The sequence below is a fragment of the Phasianus colchicus genome, chromosome 10 (assembly GCF_987193195.1).
Source record: "Phasianus colchicus chromosome 10, bPhaCol1.hap1.1, whole genome shotgun sequence".
In the NCBI taxonomy this organism is placed as follows: Eukaryota; Metazoa; Chordata; class Aves; order Galliformes; family Phasianidae; genus Phasianus; species Phasianus colchicus.
The window spans coordinates 6,710,001-6,732,547 of record NC_143445.1 but is presented as its reverse complement, the minus strand read 5'-3'; the positions used below and the strand labels follow the sequence as shown (position 1 = coordinate 6,732,547).

Sequence of the window (22,547 nt, the reverse complement as noted above, 5' to 3'; positions counted from 1 at the left end):
TTGATAAATGTAATGCTTTCTTGCTGCATTTTGGATGTATAGCAATGCAAAATAAAAGGAAAAACGTAAAACCTCTGAAAAACAACAAAAGCAAAACACCAAAAGCTAGAAACGGCCATTTTCCCAAGTAATATTAAAATGCATCCAATTTTTCATAGATCAGTCAAGTTCAAATTTGTGTCATATAAAACATGTAACTTGTCTTTTCCTATAGGTGACTTCACTTTTGAATGATATGGAAACGTATTACCAAACAAAAGAAAACAAAACATTTCTTGTTCTAGTTTAAATATAAACCTAAGTTACAATAAATAATTATTTTCAAAAATGTTACTTGGTCTAGGTACATCTCTTTGTAAAGAAAACCATTAATTCAGCATAATGTTTTAGTAAACAAGTAAAAGGGAAAAGAATACAGGTCTTGTGCCAAAACAGACAACTACTTTAATAATGGCATGGAGCTGAACCTGTACTATTTGAAAAGATGTGATAGTCTCCTAGGTATTTCATGTTTTCTTTCTTAGTATTTGAATGCAAATGCTAGCCAGACAAATCCATTCTCTTGCAGGTAGGTTGCATAATTTGATTCTGTCTCACTCACTTTTAACAGGATGCCTTCAGCTATCCTGTGAGTTAACAGCAAGCTCTGGAGGATTGCTCTACCTTTGATTTTTCTTACCCTCAGGAAAAAGGAAGGAAAACAGGCAAAAACCTGACTGTAGGCCTCACGTAGCTTCTTGTTTTACTGCTTAAACAGGACTGCATAAAACTACGATATACCAGAAGAGAAGATTCAACAGATGTGAAAAACTAGCTACTCTCTGAAAGAGTAGCTGCTACTACTTCACACTGAGTGCTAGCATTTGACATTTCCTATAGTGCCACTAAAATGCAAATTGCTTTCTAACCTAAGAGTACACATTTGGCTCAGAATTAATAAAATGTAGGTTAGTATGTTTGGAAAGTATCATACCTTTGCACTGCTGAAATCAGCCTACGGATTTTAAGGACTTTTGGTCTAATGTACTGGAACTACTTAGATATTATCCCTTTGAAATAAGGAACTCTGCTCATATAGGATTTCTCTGTACTGGATAAAGATGTAAACACGGGGGCATACACAGCTTGGTTTAAGGCATCTTATTTGTGGAAGGGAAATTCTTTCAGTGTGTACTTCAGGTTATTCAAGTCAGGCTCTCATGCCAGTCTTGGACAAGCCCTCCTTTCTTCCATTGGTTCTACAAGGACATTAGCTTTCTAATCTCAGCATCTACAATGGCTATCTATGTTTGGTAAGTCTGTGTTTTGGAAGTGAATTTTAAAAGATGGCAAAGGATGAAGTTTGTTGTCCTTAAATAATTGCTTGCCCAATCCATACTCTGGGATTGTGCAAAAATCAGATAATGTAGCTCAGTAATAGTAAGATACTCCATCTTTATAGTTGAAATTACTTTTCTAAATCATAAGATGTGTAATGAAGTGATGTATGGGGGCTAAAGCACCCTAAAACAATACAGTATAGTTAGTATTTTGGAATGCACGATAGTTGTATCTACCAGCACGACAGTCGTTCAGCTCCCTGCAGAAAGGTATCTTATGTGGGACTAATTGAACTGAATAGAAGTTGTGTGCTCTTAGTCTGAATTCTCAAAGTGTTTCCCCTTACAATACAATTATCAGTACCCTTTCCCTGAAGTAGCTCCACAGGGAGAAAAGCTGAGTTATAAGATAGTTGTTGCATATCAATGTCAGATAAGATGTTAGGTTGTGCTTCTATCTCTTCTTTTCAGCAAGAAAGAGGGTTGCTTACTGCAAAGTGAATAGAGATCTTCAGACTTCCAAACTTAAAAGGGAGTAAGAAGACAGCCTAATTTCTTCTGTACTTTTGTGTTTGTACACGAAGTTAAAGCAATAATGCTTTGAGTCTGCTATAAAGCAAATGTTCTCTTGCTTCCTGCAGGTCATGTTAGTTAGGTACCTTTTTATATTGCCAAGGCAGATTTCTGTTACATGACAGGTGCTTTCTGCTAAAATCCCAAACCTGTGGTGTTTCAGTATATCTTTGTAGATAAGAATTTTCTCTCTAGCCTATCTGTATTTGTTGCTTAAGTATGTCTTATATTATTTGACTCTTTAACTTTTGGAAGCACTGGATGCAATATACAAGTAATTTGGTAATTTGTTTGATTTTTTTTGCTTCAAAATTGGTGACTGCTCTTATCCTTATGTTATCCTTATGTAGTGGAAATGCTAAGTCAGGGCCTGAAACAAGGATTGAGCACCTGAAATGGAAGGTAGGTGCATGCTATGTACCTGAGTGACCAGAAGAGTGGAGCCAGGATCCAACCCTTTCCTGACCTCACTTAAGGGTTGGTAGTAGAGGTGAGGGCATTTCTTGCCAGAGGTCCCTGCCTACCTGAGGCTTTCCAAAGGTCAGCAGCTCTTTTCCTTCATTTCTGCATTTGCAGCTGCTGCACTTGGGCTTACTGTCATTTGCTGCAGTCAAAGACTTTGCCACCCTGCTATAATCATGGTACTTTCCATCCCATTATAGCATTACACCTTAAAACACAATGCTATTTTTTAGCCTTAAGGATTTCTTGTTTTCAATCACTTAGTAGTATTATTAAATATATATATACACTGTTGTTATTTATTTAGGAAACAAATTACTGCTGTAAAGGCAAATGAGAAGTTAATGTCTATGAAATGCTGCTTCTTTGCTCCAGTGTTGCTTAAATTAACTGAAAGTGCACATTTGTTTGTGATGCAGTATTTATTCATGTATGGAACAAACCACTGCTGCTTATGTCTAAATGCCCCTTTTTGAGTCCTCAGCTGCCCAAACACCTCAACAGGCAGAATTAAGGAGCTCATGGAATAAGTTAATGCAGACACAAATTGCTGTATGAGAGGTCTGTAGGCCTTCTTTTCCATAAAGAAGGCATAAAATAAATGGATGTACTCAAGGAAGTAAGATATTCCCTCAAAAAAAGCACACAAGTTGTACACTTGTGTAGCCTTAGTTAATAACCTAAAGCCATTTAAAGGATCTTATTTCTTAGTGGGTACAAAAGAAGAGTTGTTATGGTTAAAATGAATTTCCAGATAATCAGTAGCTTTACAGAAGTTACAGGGAAGATGAATGTTTTATTCTGTTTAAATCAAGTCATCCTGCTGTCAGTAGAAATCTCAGAGGTTCAGCCTTGTGGAAGGATTTAAAGGCAACACTTCAGCAGTAATCGGATTAGAAGGACTTGCATAGCTACGTGGTCTAAAAACCAGATAAAAGAAACCAGAGTTCAGATTTGCCACAAAGAAAGGCAGTGAGCTGTAAAGTGCAGAACCTGAGGCTGATTTTGACAATTACCTGAAGTAGGGATGCCTGCAGATTTCAATGGTTACTGGAAAATGATCAGCAATGACAATTTTGAGGAATATCTCAAAGCACTGGGTAAGGTTCCCTTCATGTTTCTTTAATAAGTGATCAATAAATGCAGACTATCTTAATCTTCTCATGAATCCGTTCTACTTGTACGGTCATAAAGCATTTTTGTGAGAAACAATTTCTTCAGGAACTAAGAATTTCTGTGTGCAAAATTTCTTAAGCAATCCACTTTTAACATCACAGAGTTTCCATGTGTAGTGACTAAACTACATAGCTGAAAGAGGTAAGTGGCAGGCTTCAAATTTAAAGCCCAAACATAATTTGAGAGGGTGAAAGTTTTGCATGCTACAGAGATGGTAATGTACTTGGTGCAGTTTTGTGTGTTTGCATGTGATGAAGTACATAAAATGCTAGTATTCCTGTAGAAATACTAGTACCCTTATTAACTGTCAAATACAAGTAGCAAATCAAGACAAAAATGTAGGTAACAGAACTACGCTGTGGACTCTTTTTTTTTTTTTTAAACATGCTGGCCTGAAATATCTGGACACTTATCTTCACCTAATTTCTCCCAAGAGCTACAAGCCTCTTTTTGTGACAGATGTTTCTGTATTAAAGTAACTCTCTTTTTCTTTTTCAGATGTAAATGTTGCTGTAAGAAAAATAGCAAACTTGCTAAAACCTGACAAAGAAATCTTTCAGAATGGCGATCATATGATTATTAAAACGCTAAGCACTTTTAGAAACTACATCATGGAATTTGATGTAGGAAAGGAGTTTGAGGAGGATTTAGCTGGGGTGGATGATCGCAAATGCATGGTAAGAATTAGAACTGTAACAACTGACAAAATAAAAACAAGGCTATTAAGGCTTTGCATAGACTACATCTATAAGCCTTTTTTTTTTTTGTGTGTGTGTGGCTATTCCTAAAATTATGTTTATACTTCTCAGTTTGAGATGTGCATGGTTTTTAGCATGCCTTTACATTAATGGAATGTAATTGTAATCAGAATCATGACAAAGTTCTAGCAATTAATGAATAATAACTTCAATTCAATGTTCTCAGTTATTCTGGAATATTTGTTAGTCTGAAAAACATCTGCAATTTTCAGAATCTCTTCACTGACAGATGCTTTAGAGTAGAAGAAATCAACTTGTTTCAGGGCCAGGTATCCTTCCCCAACTGAAACAACAGTCAGGTGCTCAAAAGCTGTTTTTCTGTGCTCGTTTCTTCCTGGGTGTATGTGGTAGAGCTGATGTGTTAATTAGCCTAACTGGAACAAATCTTCACAATCAATAAGCAAGCACCGAGGTCTCTGCATTATGAGCTCTGTTCACTTGCCGAAGAGACAATATTTTCCTTATGATTGATAAATACCCATTGTCAAGGAGAACTTAAGAATACCAAGTTCTTCAAATATATACAGCTGGATATTTTCTTTTGTATTTGAGAGCATGATGCCTGTGATATCCTACAGTGAAGATGATAAGCAAAAGAAAATTATTTCAGCAGGGAATATAGAGAAGTAATACAAAATAGAATTAATAGGTTTCCAGTCTTAGAAAGTTGTATATGTGTGCAGCATATTATTCTCTAACACTAGACTAACTTGTTTTTGCTCTGTAAATGGCAGGAAAGGGAATGACCTGGAAGAATAGGGGAAAAAAGGGGCAGGTGAGCAGCAAGCAAGGTCCTTAACTAATCCCTCTGCACTCTTTGTTACAGAGGGTAAGAGCATGACAGAGTTCAGAAAAAAAAACTGCAGAATTGTGAAGTGTATGTGTGTAAAGGGAAGTGGCCCAATATCATATGTCTTCTGGATGGCTCTTCATCGAGATAAAGAAGTCCAGATTCACTGAGCAAATATGAACCTGAAGAAGGTCTTAGATTTTCTTGGCTAAAGCACTTTCAGAAATAGCAACGGTCACCGTATCTGCTCAAGGGCTAAAAATATCCAAAGTTCCCATTGTTTAATTCAGTGAACTACTGATACACATGTGTACAGAACTATCTCCAGCTAAGCACTATTAAAGACCATTAAACTCTCAACTAAAACATCCTTTACCTGGCAGAATGCAGTAATTTTGCTAGCATGTGCCTGCAATGAGTTCCACAAACTGTATCAGACAACCACTGTGCTTCAAAAAAAAAACAATTCAGAAGACATGAAAATGTGGCCCTTGCCCAGTCCTGCTTCTGAAATGGTGAATAGGTATAACATGTAGCTCTTGGTTCCCTGAAACATTTCACTACTTGTAATAGGCCTGTATTCTCTACCTGACTTTTCTAAACTGAGTAATAAGAAAGAATGTAAAATATTGAATCCGCAGGAAGAAATAAAAGACTATTCCAGTCACTTACAGCAGTTATTAGATTTGGAATAGAATCTAGTTTACTTCTAATTGTTCTTTAAAAAATGTATCTACTGGTGCTTTGTTGCAAAATCACTCAGAATTGTAAACAGGATGTATCAGCCTTGTCTTGCCTTGGAGGGAAAAAAAAAGTTGTGGTCACACTAATCCTGACAGTTAGTTTCTCTAAGTATGACTTAAGATTGCAACTTCAGAAAAGCTTTCAGAAGTCTCTGGTATCTCTTTGTGGTCTCCCACATCAGAAGATACCAACTGCAGCTCTGTAAGGTCAATCTAATCAATGCCTGTAATATATCATACATAATAGTTCAATTCTCCGATAAGAGATTTTTTATGAAACCTCAGCGTTTCCAAAGAAAGACAAGTACAAGAAGTTTTGAGATGCAGCTTCAGTCCAAATCTAATAACCAGGATGTCAACAAAGATCTGCAGTTTTAAGCAAAGAAAACTCCAGAGGGCCAGAAGCCTTGTGAAAGTAGGGTTTATGGAGCTGACAGATACTGGAACACTGCTTGAGTTGGTGGTATGAGGAAAGCCACCATAAAAGTGAAGGTTGAATGTAGCTTTTGATATTTCCTTTCCTTCTATATAGGAGCTATGAGGAATAGTTCAGTGGCTTGTAGTAGCAATGGCAATGGGAGGATGGTTGGACTAGATGATCTTGTAGGTCCTTTCCAACCTCGTGATTCTATGATTCTTAAGAATCTACATGCTATAAATGGCGTAATCATTAATGTTCTGTCTAATGGGAGAATTTGAGTCATTTACTGCTATTTACACTGTGAACTGATCAGACTGCTGGACTGGTTCTCTCCTCAGAAACAAGCAGCTCAACACAAAACAAGTGATACAACATTGATACAACAAATTACACATTAAACGTTACTCTGTAGAGCGAAGCCAACAGAAAGAATATAGCTAGAGTCATCTAACTAGGGTTAACATCAGTAGAAATAAAAGCACAGTGAACAGGTTCAATCTTCCTGTGTATAAGTCACTAAAATTTTGTTCACCTTTCAGTTGTAAGACACATCTTTGAATCTGTCAGAGTAATTACAATGTTTCAAAATCAATAGTATGCAACGAGTAAAAGCTGACAAGCTTTGCTGAGTCTAAATTTAGAAGAAATGCAAAGGTATGATAACAAGTCTTATGATAGTATAGGCTGCCTTTCTTGATTTCACTTAGGGTTATTTTCCTTATGATAGCTGGTCACTTAGTTTCTGCTGGATGCTTATCTGAGATAATTCAGATAGATAAACCTTAGCAGGTTTTTTTGTTTGTTTGTTTTTTTCCATCGTTAATCATCACTTTCTTGTCTGCAGCATATTTTTGGATGATTCCATTTTCTTCAGAGTTGGTGGTGATATCAGTACTTCTGTGATTCTATTTAACTTGGAAAGTGAAAACTTGCTTTAGAGCATAAAATTTCTGTTTCCTAAAACCAAGCATTAGGATAGCTGCCCACTCAGGAGAGAGCACTAATGATAGGCAAAGTGCTGCCAAAAAGACTGTTGATATTCCCTGTATTCCAAGCAAGAAATGATTCCTGCCTAGTTGGTATTCAAGAAAAAAAATGTAATGAACTTAAGGCACTTAAGGCACAATTTGATTTATATTGTTGCAAGGTCAGAAAAAAGTGCCATTAAAATTACATGGCTCATTAAACTTTTTTAAACTGTTATTTCAGCAGGGTTCCTTTAATACCACAAATGGAATTCACAGCTGTTAATCTACTTTAGAGTAGGCATTGCAATGAATACTTTCTGTTAGAAAAAGCAAGCAATAGTGACACTTGGAATTTTGGAAGGGAGTCCTCACAGAATGAGAAGATGCAAAATGAATTGTTTCTTTTTAGTAAGATGCAAGGTCAGCAGTGTGTCTTTACTTGATCCCTGTGATTCAACTCTTTCATTTCTATACCTCTACAAATGTTGTCACTTTCTTTTTAGAAATTACTTCAATTTGTTGATTTGGGCTTGTAAGTATTTTCTCATTTACTATATTGGAAAAAGCTTTGTTCTAGAATGATAATTGATGGGAGATGTCTTTGTATATATATGTATATCCTAGTCTTCTCTGAAATCTTCTGCTCCCTTTCTCTGCAGTAATATCCCCAGCTTCTTGCTGGGCTAATCTCTGACTTTAAGGGGTTTTAATTCAGAGGAAGTAGTTTTCATGTAGTTTTGTGTTTCTGACCTTTTACAAAGTACTGGCTGCAAGTGAGGAAGAACAGTTCTCCAGTCAACCTCTCTGGGGCTCTAGAGAACAGAGGTCCATATTTGGATCTATTTCAAACTCTGGTTGTCTCTTTGCCTTAGTAGAGAGAAGCTATTTCTTTTCTTTTTTTCTTGTTTTTGTTTGTTTCATATTGCATGTCTTTTTGGCATTACTGCATATTAGCAGTAAGTGATATGCTCAGCACATTTGTGACATGATGTCAGATGAGATCTCTAGAATATTTTGTCATACACATTAAGACGTCATTAACTTCAAATGTTGCAGTGCTAGATTCATTTCTACTACCTGAGTCTAACTGTAGGCTTTGAGCTAGTTACTCACAAAATCACTGCTAATATTCTGAAAGCTCAGTGGGCAGTATGGTTTTGAGTGGGCTTAGCATTTCAGCTTTACATGCGTCTGGAGAACTCTGGGAAATAGTAATGCAGTGTGCAAGCAGAAATAATCTGATGAAAACCTGAGAACCTGACTTACCAAACTCCTTTTTGAATGACAAACCATTAGTGTTATGTGCAATTGCTTCTTGCTAAATTTACCCAGAGAGCAAATCAGTTATGCACATTAATTTAAACAGTCAATGTCTTAGAGTCGATTCTGATCTTTGCACAAAGTGAATTAGATTTGTTGTTTTCTACTCTTTTTCTGACATCCAATATATGCAAGTCATCCCATTTTTTTTTAAGATTCTTACAGTTTTATTTCAATAACAAAAAAACTAACCATTTCTAAGAAATAAAACACCATGTGATAACAAGAATGCTTATTCCACTCCCCCAGAGCCTGGAATGTCTCTCCCTTTCCCTCTTTGCTCCTATGAGCAAGGATACAAAATAAGCAATTTGAACACTTGAAGTTCTGACACTGACAGTAGCTTACCCTTTGATCTAAAACTTGTCATTGCAATTCCGTTTGCTAGGAACGGAGATGCTGACAGTCACCGAAGCACACTTCTAGAAGTGTCTCATTTTTTTTTACTACAGTGAATTTCACTAAGCTTATCAGTCAGGTGCAGAATGCCCACATTTTAACCAGCTTGTCTTTCCGTGATCTGAGCAAGTTTGTAATGACACGAAAACACATTTCAGAGTTCTATAGTTATAGATACCCATTATGATATGTCACATGTGCCAGTCCCACAAACAACTGAGAAATGTTCTGTTTTGTGCTACCAGCGTTTTCCTATTACTTAACTCTGGGAGTTTCTGTTGCTGCTTGGCTTAAAGCAGGAATGATTAAATGGGAGGTAAGATTTATAGCTGCTTTTACAGGGTTGAACTGAAGTTGGTATGGGAGCGAAGATTGATAAAGGCTTTAGCATCCTCCCTAACTACAGGATAGCTAAACATGTATAGTCTCTCTCTAGAAATGGAATATTGCAATAAAGTCCAAGAATCCTATCACTCATTTTTCTGTTGAAGAATGTTTAATAGATGTTTTTCACGTAGTAAAGACAAAATAAGCCCACATATTTCCTTTTTTGAGATCTGCCTCTTTGGAAGATGTTACAGTGAACCCTTATTTCAAATGGATCTTTGAGGTATAATACTACAATAACTTCTCTTCTTGATTTTTCAATACTAACAGAATAATTTGTTAGATTTTGGAAAGAGTTACTGGAATTCATGGGATGATCATGAGCAGAACAAACAAGCAGTTTATTTCTCTCAATAGATAAGTGATCCTAGCAATTAAGAAATGTTTCTGCAGTTTTTTCAGATTGTCAGGCTTCTCCTTCATAGCAGTTTATCTTCATAATCCTAAGATGTTTTTATGTAGACAAAAAAAAAATGAGTATCTTAATTTAATTAGAATTTAAGGTAGGAGGAGTAATGGGATGTAGGCCATTCATATTTCTGAATCAAATTTTACGATCAGCTAGATTTTCAAACAATTTGTACTTTGGAACCTATTGACCATTGGTAGTGCCTTATGGAAACAGTAGTCTCTTTCCATTTAAATTCTTAAATATAATAGTGACCTTACTGGCAGCTGCTTACATTTTTCAGCATATTGCTACTTTGTTTTCAAATACAGTAAATCAGAGCCAGAACACAGTCAAGAATCAGGACAATTGAAAAAAAACAGCCATAGTACTGGGTTGCTAGATAGAGACCTTATTGTGACGTTTTTGGTGATACATCTCTATAATTGCATCTTTCAGGATTTTCACTCAGCCTGTAGTGTGGTAGTTCATGCACTCACAGAATCACAGGGGCTGGAGGGGACCTCTAGAGATTATCTAGTCCAACTCCACTGCTAAACCAGGTTCAGTAGAGTGGGTTACATAGGAAAGTGTCCAGGCAGGTTTTAAATTTATCCAGAGAAGGAGACCACTACCACCTCTATGGGCAGCTTGTTCTGGTGCTCTGTAAGCCTCTGAGAAGGTGAAATTCCTGTGTTTCAGTTTGTGCCTCTTGCCCCTTGTCCTGTCACTGGGCATTGCTGAAAGGTTCAGGGCCCCATCCACTTCACTTCCCCCCCATGTTTATAACCATTGATAAGATCTCCTCTGTCTTTTCCAGTCTGAGCTGTCCTGCTTCTCTCAGCCTTATTTCTCAGCTACCCAAATTGGCCTGAGCAGGAGCCTTCAGAATTCAAACTGTAGTCTACAGAGGCTCAATGAAGTCTGGACCACCACAACTAAAAACCTCGTATGGCACTGCCTAGCCTTTCAACTGGCTTGCAAACAGCTGTCTGTGAAAAAAAAAAAAATGGGCTGAGTTTGAAAATGAGTGTGCCATGGTGGAAGAGTATAACAGCTTTCTTAGAAGTGAAGTGCCTGGCTGCTGCAAATCATATTGGAGCCAGACACTAAAAGCCAGAATCCAGAGGTATTACTCTATCTTCCTATGTGATGAACTCTCCTGGAACTTGTGCAATTCCATCTTGCTGAAGGTGACTGGAATTTCCTAACTCCAAGTATTTAGTTCAGTAAGTCTTTTTTCACAAAGCTATCAAAACTCAAAAAAATCTTATTTATGGAAGTACTGCTTAACTGCTATGGACCCTTATAACTTCAAACCAATTCTGGCTGTTGCAGTCTAAACCTACTGAAATTAGCTGCAATTTGTCATAGCACGTAGAGAAGGAGCAAGGAAATTACTCAACTTAGTAAGATTTGCTTCAGAAGTCCATGAAAACAACTACAGTAAACATGGACCTAAACAAAAAAATTCACTTTGAAACAATAATTGTAAGAAGGTAGAAGATTGCTTTAAGTAGTATTAGAAATTAACTGAATGTCTTTATTACAAATTTTTTTGACTCTAGAATATCTAAACTGTTATGGTAGATATCTCATTTAACCTGAGAATCTTTGAAAAATTACCTATAGCTTTTATTCTTCAATTTGATTTTCTACATGCTCCCAGTATTTCTGGATCAGACTTTTCTTAGAAAACTAATTTCACCTGATTTCAGCTGTGGAATTGAAAGAGCAACAGAAAAAACATCCGTATTTTTTTGCTTGAGTGTGCTCTTTTCTCAGTGTTTTATGTCAGCAACCTACCAGCTGTAGATTTGGTGAGGTCAAAGGAGTTGCTGGAGAGGTGACAAATGCTTACCGTGGTTGTTGCCCTTCTGTTAGCAAAGTAGAGTATGCCTCCTATGCAAAAGGTCTCAGGTAGTGACTATGATGCTTAATGAATGTGTTTTCACCATTGCATTACAATGGCTGTGATATCAATACTAGTTTATTCCATCAACGCTTCAGTTGATGAATATTTTACTTGACAGCTGCTTATCAGATATTTTTATATCACTTTGATAGTCCAGGTGAAAAAGCTTTATCTTAAGTATCTAATTAATATCTAATTGGATACATTGTAGTGCTTGACTGAAATCTAGAATATTTTATTTGGTGTTAGTCGGAAACATAGGACACATCTCAAAGTGGATTTTCCTTTAGATCTATCTGTTTAGATCTATCTGATCTAAACAATTGCTTTCCATGGTTTAATTTTTTCCTAAATCATAATTACAGTTGTAAAATGACTAGTAGTTTCCATAAGCACAGAATTACTGAATTGAGACAGCATGGATTGTGTCATGCAGTCCTAGGGCACTGTGGACATTTACTACACTGTAATATAGAGACAACACTCTGAAGGGAAGCAGAAGAAAAATGGGAACTGTACTGCTGTGTTTCTCCAAAAGATGGGAAATCAATAACATTTTTGATGAAAGATAGTAACTGCAATTCATATTTGTAAATGTAGTATGTCAAAAATCTATGTAGCTTCAGCAAAAAATGTTCATTGGCTACTTAAGGAGAAAACTGTATTTCATTCACCCGTAAAATACACTAGGTGTCTTCAGCTGCATAGCACACATCACAAGCTAGCACATAAGGAACAGCCAACATGGGAATGAGAAACACTGTGCATTGCCAACATCAGATGTTTATGCAGTTTGACAATGCAGATTTTTCTGATAAATGTTTGTTTGATGAATATTTCAGTAAATTACACAATTCAGTATATCTGCCTGTAGGTCCATGTGCCTTACTACTAGAAGCTGGAAGTATTATCTGCTGTAACTTGACAAGATTTCACTGCTATTACTGCCACTTGATCTAATACTAGATCAGATTGCCTGGGTCTCATCCAGCTGGCCTTAAAAACCTCCAGGGGACAAGGCATCCACAACCTCTCTGGGCAACCTATTCCAGCACCTCACCATTCTCTCAGTAAAGAACTTCCCTCTGATGTCTGATCTAAATCTCTCTTTAGTTTAAATCTATTCCCCCTTGTTCTATCAATGTCTGCCCGTGTAGAAAGTTGAATTCCCTCATGTTTATAAATTCCCTTTAAATAGCGGAAGGCTGCACTGAGATCTCCTCACAGTCTCCTCTAGGCTGAACAGGCCCAGTTCCTTCAGCCTGTCTTTCATAAGAGAGGTGCTTCATCGCTTGGATCATCCTTGTGGTCCTCTCTGGACCATCTCCGAAGGCTTCGCATCCTTTTTGTGTTGGGGGCCCTGGACTTGGATGCAGTACTTCAGCTGGCACCTCACAAGGGCGGAGCAGAGGAGAACATCTCCCTTGCCCTGCTGGCCGCCCTTCTTATGGTGGATGCTGGGATACCATTAGCCTTCTGGACTACAAGTGCACACTGCTAGCTCCTGTTCACTTTTTCACCAGCCAGAACCCCGAAGTCCTTCTCAGCAGGGCGACTCTCAAGGAGTTACTCTCAAGGAGTTCTTCTGCTAGCTTGTATACAATATAGTTCTTTTTTGTAAAATAATCCATCTCTTCCTTGCAGGCAGAAGTACCATCAGTCTTTGGGACCACTGGCAAAAGATACAATATTGGCTTCTTCTCTCTTTCTTAATTACAATTTGTATTATATGTTAGGAACAAAGTATTTAATCCAAAAGAGGTTCAATATTGTTGGTTAGAATTTTTGAGAAAATCATATTAATCAACATTTTCTGCTGATGTGTTCTGTGGAATTACATATATTTCACTCAAGATATGTCAGTCCTAGGTTTCAGTTTGATCTGCCAGTAAGCAAGCAATGAGGTAAAGAACATAAGCAAGAAATCCTTGATCAGTATTCTCCTTTAATCACTGACTGCATGGTGCTAGTGTTTTTATAGCTCACTGAAATGATATACTGATTAATGACACGTAATACATTTCTAACAAGTTCTATTACATTGCCCATCTTTGGGTGATGCAAGGGAACAGTTTAAGCTGCAAGAATAAAGCTTCAAAAGAAAATCAGCATAATACAGAATTTGAAGGCATAAGAAAATCCAAGCACTGCCTGTTCATAGATCTTAACTGCCTACCTTATCTCCCTACCATTCTTCTTTTCTTCCAGACATATTTTTCTTTATGCTGCAATTATGCTGTTGTTAAGTTAACGTGGGAATTTAAAGGGACTCTCTGGAGATGTCAAAAGTGGTAGGGAATACAAAAATAGTTTATTTTCTCACTTAAAATATGAACAGCATTGGCAGTTATGAACACAAAAGAAAACCTATGTTTTTGGAGTGACAGTGTTTTTCCCAGTCAGTGAAAAAATATTCCATATACACAAAGAAAGGAGAAAGGAGAGTGTTTCCAAAAGGAAAACTCTAAAATAATTGTTCTTATTTACAACAAAAGGGCTAATATTTAGCAGTATTTGTGGGATGTTATTATGTTCTGGCTCAAACAGTTGGAAATAAGGGAAGTACTGCTGTCTTTGTTGCTGGGAAAGGGTAGATTATTTGCAGCAACCAGTGCACTTACAACAGCCATAACAATTCCAACCTCAACTAATACTTCACTGTCTCAGGAGAGATATTTGGAATTGAAGAACTTACTGTTCCTCTTTGATCTGACTTAAAAGAGAAATTTCTGTCTTTTGTGTTATTTGGGTCTTATATCAGAATTTAGAATATGACCTAAAGAAAGAAAATATAAAAATGCTACCAATTAATCTTATTGTCATGAAGCAGTTGTTTCTGCTAACAAAGAAGATAACATTACGTTCTTTTGCCATATAATATATTCTGTCCTTTATAACCTTCATAGCAAATACAAAAATCAGAAACTGTATGGTGTCCTCACATCTCATCAGTAGTTATATTTGTGAAAAGGAAGAAAAAGGATAACATCTGGGAATTCTGATAAAATGGCATGGTTAATGGTCTGTGATATTTTACTCTCTGTGGTTGTCACTAGATCACCAAAAGCAGTATCTAATCTTGTTTAGAAAAACCAAACCAAACAACAACAAAGAAAAAAAAGTGTGTTTTCGGAGATGAGAATGATTTTAAAACTCTTAGAGGCTGAAAAACTTCTTTGTGTTCCCACAAACATTTCTTTTGTGTTCCCAAGTCTCCTAAGATAGCGAAGTATCAAAACTGGTAACTTCCACAGTAACTGAATTTGCATGTGAGTAGTTCTAATAACATTTGATCTGATTTTATGATAGTATATTGCCTTGGAACTCACACGTAGTGGTACAAAATTTAACTTTACAGCTAATCTAACAGTTTATCTATGATTAAGCTAGTGCTTAATGGATAGAAATAAGTACTCCTACTAAGAAAATCTGCATATACAAATGACTTATTCCCCAGTACCTCTTGCATCTGTAGGTTCCTGGCAGAAATAAAGTTCACCTGATATATTCGGGGTTTAGAATCATCAGAAAGCCTTTGAGATATAAACTTAGTGTTATTTGTTATCTTCTACTTTCCAGCTGGATATCCATATCTTCAAAATAGATACGCAAAACGATATTAACAATGGCAACCACATTAGCTCTCTTAACTACAGCTTTGCCGCAATGTGTTGTCCCCCCCGCGTTAGCATTTAAACGTTGAAAGGAGACAGCATTTTTTAAATGTTGTCTGCTACTAGGTTTAAATGCATCATTTGACATGATTGAACAGAAAAAACTGCCAATGCATTTTACAGATCAGAGAGAATTTTAGTGAGGACAAAAGTCTGGCATTTGTGGAGCTCTTGGAATGGGTCCAGAGGAGGGCCACTAAGATGATCAGAGGGCTGGAGCACCTCTCCTATGAGGAAAGGTTGAGGGAACTGGGCTTGTTTAGCTTGGAGAAGGGAAGGCTGCAGGGAGACCTCATTGTGGCCTTCCAGTATTTGAAAGGAGCACATAAACAGGAGGGGGAACGGCTGTTAACAAGGGCGGACAGTGATAGGACAAGGGGAATGGTTGTAAACTGAGACAGGGGAGTTTTAGGTTGGATATTAGCAGGACGTTTTTCACTCAGAGGGTGGTGACACACTGGAACAGGTTGCCCAAGGAGACTGTGGATGCCCCATCCCTGGAGGCATTCAAGGCCAGGCTGGATGTGGCTCTGGGCAGCCTGGTCTGCTGGTCGGTGACCCTGCGCATAGCAGGGGGTTGAAACTAGGTTATCATTGTGGTCCTTTTCAACTCAGGCCATTCTGTGATTCTTAAGAAACCCCCTATGGTGCAAATAGACTATGTTGGATCACTCATAATGCCTTGCCTATAATTATCTTTGCTGGCACTCTTTCTGGTGATTCATTTTTCCATGCTTGTTTAATCTAAAGCTTCCCATGGGTGAGGAAGGCTGGCTGTACTCATTTATAGATGGGTGGCTATCATGCTATCATGGTTATCATTTAAGAATTAATTGCTTGTGACATACACAAATAAATAGGTCTGCATAGTTCTTCAATGTTGAACTTATTTTAATTCAAAGAATGAAAAACGTAGGGTGGCTTCTTTTCTTAGAAACCACACAGGATGGATGCATTAAGTTTTCCTTTAATTAGATCAGAATTTATCCAATCTGGCTGCTTATACAGGCAGCGGCCTGAACACTTACACGAGGTAGACAGTAAATCTGTAGCTAGTCTTCAGATTCATTTCACTCAAGCTGGTTTGAAAGCAGTGTGCTAATATCTGTGCTAAGCTATCCTAAAGCAGCACAAACTATCTTTCCTTTCCCTCTACAAAAATTCTGCAGAATCTTCCTCTTTTTATCTTAGGGAGAAGGGAAAAGCATCTGTCAATAAAGACTAGCCACAGTAATAAGTGGAAGGATGCACTCTCATATATTCAAGTAATTTTATTAAGTTCTGCTGAACTACTCAAGGCAGTGCAGGTATTCGTGAAAGCGCTGAGCTACATCCTGCAACACCTTAACCGGTATTCTACCAGTTCTGGCTCAACTACTTTCCAGCTAAACAAAACAGGACGCTGGCAATGTTATCAATTTACTGATACTTCCACACTACTCCGCTCAATGACAGAAGACAGATTAAGATATGGGGGGGAAAAGCCCAGTATTTACAAGACTTTCTTGTGTAACTGGAGCTGCCAGTAAGTGGGCACTGTGTTCAGGTAGATCAGCTGAGCAGTACTTGTGGTGGAAAAAGACCTGAATCTCAAGTTTTCAGCTCTTCTTACAAATACAGTACTAGGCTGTACATCTCTTCTGCTGTTGTATTTGTCAGCAGGGAAAAAGAAGTGCACTCTTACATAATGATTCTCATGTGATTTCTTTTCTTGCAGCTAAACAGCTTTATCTCACCTTTGCAGGTTTTGACAGGCAGTTGGGAAGCAATTAGATCTTTAAGCAAATTTCTTTTGTAATTATACTAAGTACTACAATACTCTACAATTATTCTTCTTATGAGATTCATTAGTCCATTGTATTAGAGAGTAGTTTTTCTTTAAGGAAACTAATCAAAATATCATGAAATACTACAGTAATGCTGAACGTGCCCATTTTCTTAGACCACAGTTTCTTGGGATGGAGATAAGCTACTCTGTGTACAGAAAGGAGAAAAAGAAGATCGTGGTTGGACTCAGTGGATTGAAGGAGATGAAATGCACCTGGTAAGATCATATAATGGGTACTAAGTGCCATCCTTTTATTTACTGAAATGGCTAGATGGAGTGCTGTGTTATCTTGGCATTCTTTGACATAATTAAGTATTGGTGCTGTATTTGACTTGCTTCTAAAGTAGTAATTTAATTTGGCACCGTTCTTCTTTCAAGTCCCTTATAAAGACTGCCTCATTTCAAAGCAGTACTCTTTCTGATAACTGTTCAGACATACCAGTTTGAAATGTTTACACTGAGGAAACCATTTAACAGAATGGTCCTTGTACACTCTGTGAAATACACAATATGGGAGCTTGTAAAATTACACACCCAACAGTAAGCCGTAAGGGGACAATATACTATTGTTCTTTTAAAATAGTTACAGCCCAAGCTGCATTATAGCCCAGAGAACTAAAACAGCAATTAAGCTTTTGAAATGTCACGTTCTCTCTGATCACCATTTCCATCTTTCCAAGTTAATGGGATCTGAAAGAAGATGCCTATTCTTTCTTTACGTAGCTCTTCATAGCATACTCATTCTCTCATTACTTCGGATAAAATGCACTCTTCCTGCTAAGAAAATAAAATCCAACTTTAGTTTCATTCCTCTGCTCAGTACTTTTAGCATTCAACACTCCAAATTAATATTCTCTAAATATCCAAATCAGAAACTGTTATAGATGAAATCTTTGCAGAAGTGCCCTAAGCCTCTTATTGCTAAATAAGAAATAGTGGAAGTCCCAGAAACAAGTTTGGAGAAGGAATGTATGTAATAAGCCTTGCCATCTGGACTACATACTCGATGTAATGCAGGTAGGGATGGAAGTAAATTTATAGTTGTGGCCTCAACAGAAGTAGAGGTGAAGCAATGAAAATGAGACTGCAGAATTTCCTGTGTATATATGTCACAGTTTCAAGTGCAACAGGAGAAGGGAGCCCCTTCCTCCTCCTTTCGAGGAAAAGGAAAGAGAAATGATCCAACTAAGATCATAAGGAGAGATTACAGATTTACTACAAATGGTGAAAGAATGTAAGATAATAGCAAGGAAGAGAGTTTCAATTAATAACTCAAATGGGAGAGAGAGGAAGGCTGCCATCACTGCTGGAACCCGGAAGTGCCTCATCCCTGTCACCTGGAATTGGACATCACTTGGGAACTGGGGAGGTTCCTGGGAATAGTAGTTTTCTTAGAGAGTTGGAACTCATGTGAAAGTGCTAAAGAGCATAGGATCAGGAAGTACAGCTCCACAATGCACTGTGCCTCTGCATCCAATAGCCTGCTGCAAGATGTCATGATATGGAATACTGATAAAACCAGGATAAAACATCCCCTTAATCTGCATGTAAACACCACAGCAGTTCCACACTACCTCCCAGATTCAAAGCACTTGGTACTGTGACCCCAAGCAGTAGCCTTTTCAGAATCTCTGCTAGTAAACAGGTTGCAATTAGCCACGCTGTGTCTGGCCCTGAAGCTCAGCTTACTCCTTGCTGCACTTAACCCACATGAAGTGATGGCACTAGTTGTTCTTGGATTTCTTTGGCCTCCATTTTGTGAAGTTCAGGTTCTTGTCTCCCTGCAATCATTCTCTCTTCCCATTTACTACTCCCAACACCCTTTTTTTTTTTTTTTTTAGTCTAGACTTCTGCTGTCCTTACTCTGACTCATGCACTAGCCATAAAACCTGGTCACAAACCTGCAGGCCAGACCATTTTCTATGCTTAAACCTGTCAAGAGTCATATCTGAGAAGTCATAAATTCAGATTCTGGTGCTAGTGCCCCTGTTGTCTAGTGCCATCTTAGGTACCCTAACGTAACAAGACTGATCTGATGCTTTTGCTTCAAAAGGCTGTGATGAGAAGTGTCATACCTGCGAGCACATACCGGTATCCATGCACTGACACTTGTACAATTTACTGTGATCCATCCATCATGCATCCAAAAGCCAGTACAAAGTTACTTCATGCAAAAGAAGTACCCAAATATTTTAGAAGCCAGTCCCCAATATTTTATCACATTTTATACTTCATGAACTTCAAATGATGTCCCCTTTATTCCTCTGAATCCTCATTAATATAACTCTCTCCATTACACATGCAGTGAAATAGTTCCATTTAGTATCTTTTGATCAGCCAAGATTACTGGGCCCTGTGCTCCTGAAAGTACTTTGATACAATGGGCAGTTACCTCTAAAAAATTGATACTTCGATAGTTTTATGATGCTATTGAACTTTACACAATGAGCCAAGTGTTAATTTAATTCCTTCCATGGTTCTGTAGAAAGTAGTACCACATCCTTTAGTAGTTTATCGCCTCCTATTTTTACCATTTCAATCTATGGTCTGTACTTTGTAGTTCTTTTTCCTCTTTGGATTCTGTTTTATGTGAGTGACTTATTTGACCATTCTCCATTCCCTTTTCAGTTTTATTGCCATTTTCTATTGTATTGATTGCTCCTGCTCTGCAGGTTTTTATCTCTGTCAGCAGATCTCATTGGACTTACTGCACACTCTTTCTTTTGGGTTCCCTATATATACAGTGAACAAAACCAGTTCCAACTAAAATCACAAAACCAGTCTGCTTGTTTCATCAATTCATCGTGAAACACCTTCTCTTACAACAGACTGGCAACACATGTCAGTAAGGTTATTGACCCAGTGTAAGTCCTTCTTAATAAGTCATTTTAAAGCTTATAAAGAAATATAAGGAAATGCGCACAACTTCCCAGTTAACTATAACTCCTATTCCTCAAAATATTCTGACAACTTTATATATGTCTTATCTTGCAATAGGAAGTACAGTCTTTCTGCTATGTCATATATAATCTTTGTCTATACATTCCTTAAGAAGTTCCACCAATTTTCTTCTTCCAGAAAAACCAGTCAGCACAAATTCCCACAAAGTCTGTGCAACTCAGGTGTAACCTCAACAGTTTCAGTAATAGAGAAGATTAAACTGCATCTTCAATGATGTTAGGTGAACAACAGTAAGTCTCATAAATCAATGTACATTCTTATGAGCAGTTAGGTATGACCCAATTATTAGCAAGCAAAGATTTTTTAAAACCTATTATGGAAGACAGAAGACCAGCTGGCAGCGTTAGGCATCTAATATGGTGAAGTTCAGTCAAATCTCACTGCTGTGCTGGGTTTATAGACCTAGCTCAACTCTTCTGTATGTGATTACCTGTCCCATCCTACCCGTGACCACTGGGTTGCTAGAATGGGTTTTTGGCTGATTTCTGGGTTTGTAAGCTTGATCATCAACATACAGACTCAGAATTTGTTACTTAAATCCATCCCAAAAACCTTGTTTATATGTCCAAAATACAGAATGCTCATTTCAAACACCTAAGCAGTTGCACACACAAATAAGCAATAATGCCCCTGGAACACATTTGGTCCTCTCAGATCTGAGATCCCAAAATAACTTCTCTTACTCCACCTTTCTTTCTCCAGAAAATAAGCCCAAAATAAGTGGTATTATTAGGATTAAAAATAGGCTAAAATATGTACAAGCTATACAATCTAATTTGATAAGAAATTTCATATTGAAATTAAGCTGGACATATCCATAAATATATAATGCACATGTAATATGTAAAAGATGTAATTTTAAAATTATTTTCTCTTCCTAGGAAATAAGAGTGTGTGGAGTCAAATGCAAGCAGGTCTTTAAGAAGGTACAGTGAGCCTACTGCTGACACAGAAGTGAAGAACAGTAGAATGTACAGACTTGCCACCAAATCTCCAAGCACTAGTAATGAACATCATCAGTGATGAAAGATACAGAGATGAAGATTACATTAGAACTGTATAATCAAAAACATTTTTAACAAATTATTTTTAAAAAATAATTGCAAATAAAACCCCATTAAAGTTACTAAACACTATAAATGGGTGTGCACCATGATTCTTGACTACACAAAAACTGAGACTGTTTGATAAAAAACAAGATACTGGAGTTAAAGGCCATGTGAGCACATTTTTTACTTACAGTGAAAATTGCCTTTCTGTAGCCTTAACAAGGGGCCTTAATGTAATCTTGTTTTCAGGCTATGAATTGTTGTAGGGAAGTGAATGAGAAATGCAGTACGTGGCTGACCAAAAATCCTCATCTCTCTGAAGCCGGTGAGAATTTTACCACCAGCTCCAATGGAGCAGTACTTCACTGAAAGTATTCCACCAAAATTGAAGATTTGATTTTTTAAATTAAGTAAAGTTATGGATCAATAATCTGGAAAAACAGCAATTACAGAATTATGGCCAGGAGGCAATTACACCACAATCCTCTCCCAGTCTTTTCTAATCTGTGGCTCAAACCAGAAGCTGCTATATCAGTATTCAATAACCTTCACCATATTTTTCTTTCATAAAAATCTCAAGTCATTTTTGAGATCAATGCAAATATTTAGCAAACAGTTGTTTAAGAAATCTCTCTGTTCGCCTGAACCTGTTGCCTTCTGCTATCATGTAATTACTCCTAATTCTTGTACAGCAAGAGATGCAAAATCACCTGTTTCTGCCATGACCCTCAGATTTCTGTACCCCTAGTATTATGGTGAGATAATTGCTCTAGCAGAATCAGAGTCACTACGTTGATTCCAGAGTATAAATTTGAATGTTTTTATTCCTAGAAGTCTTTTTTAAAGCATCGGAAGACCACAGTACTCCCATTTCAATTCAAGCCACTCAGAAACACTCAACTGAAACACATGGACTAAGAGCATCTCTTCTAGTCTAAACCATCCATAGAAATCACAACAGAAATAAGAGCTAAGATTGCAGTCTGCATTTATACAACTGTGAAAGATGGGAAAGAATTGCTTTGAGTGATCTGTGTAACATTTCTATTTTAAAATGAGCTGTCAGAATGGCACATTCCATATAACAAGGTGTGTTCGATTTCTAAAAAGTCTCTCACATGAGACGGAGCAGTAGAGAGTAACAATCCACTGGCATGGCATGAAAGGTGCATTCCAGGAGATACATCCACTTTCATCAATGCCTATCATTTAATTGACTCCACTGTATTACATTTTCTAAGTGGATAGTAAAGCAAAAGAGTTCTCCAGCACAACACTGATAAAACTTTCCTAGCATGTATTGTGTTGTTTCTTGGACAGTATCACCTGTAATCACATAAAGGATTTATGGCCATTCATCTTCTATTAGTAAAACATTTCTTCTTAATACCTATGTGCTACTGCTATTTGTACTTC

At 37.3% G+C, this 22,547-nt stretch overlaps 2 protein-coding genes across 2 annotated transcripts in view; one reads left to right on the top strand and one right to left on the bottom strand.

The window, feature by feature from the left end:
• Positions 1–22,547, bottom strand: part of CLSTN2 (calsyntenin 2) — a 486,477-nt gene that overhangs the window by 430,652 nt on the left and 33,278 nt on the right. The window lies entirely within an intron of this gene.
• Positions 82–21,516, top strand: RBP1 (retinol binding protein 1). The gene is made up of 4 exons (XM_031596408.2): positions 82–3,454; positions 4,029–4,207; positions 17,236–17,337; positions 20,964–21,516. Exons 1-4 carry the CDS (start codon positions 3,382–3,384, stop codon positions 21,015–21,017), a joined length of 408 nt encoding a protein of 135 aa, XP_031452268.1. The 5' UTR covers positions 82–3,381; the 3' UTR covers positions 21,018–21,516.

What these genes read in the sequence shown, in the direction of transcription:
- RBP1 (XM_031596408.2), top strand. Translation starts at nt 3,382, where the DNA reads ATGCCTGCAGATTTCAATGGTTACTGGAAAATGATCAGCAATGACAAT. An exon ending in GGAATATCTCAAAGCACTGG is followed by an intron (nt 3,455 to 4,028) that starts GTAAGGTTCCCT and finishes TTTCTTTTTCAG; the next exon opens with ATGTAAATGTTGCTGTAAGA. An exon ending in TGGATGATCGCAAATGCATG is followed by an intron (nt 4,208 to 17,235) that starts GTAAGAATTAGA and finishes CCATTTTCTTAG; the next exon opens with ACCACAGTTTCTTGGGATGG.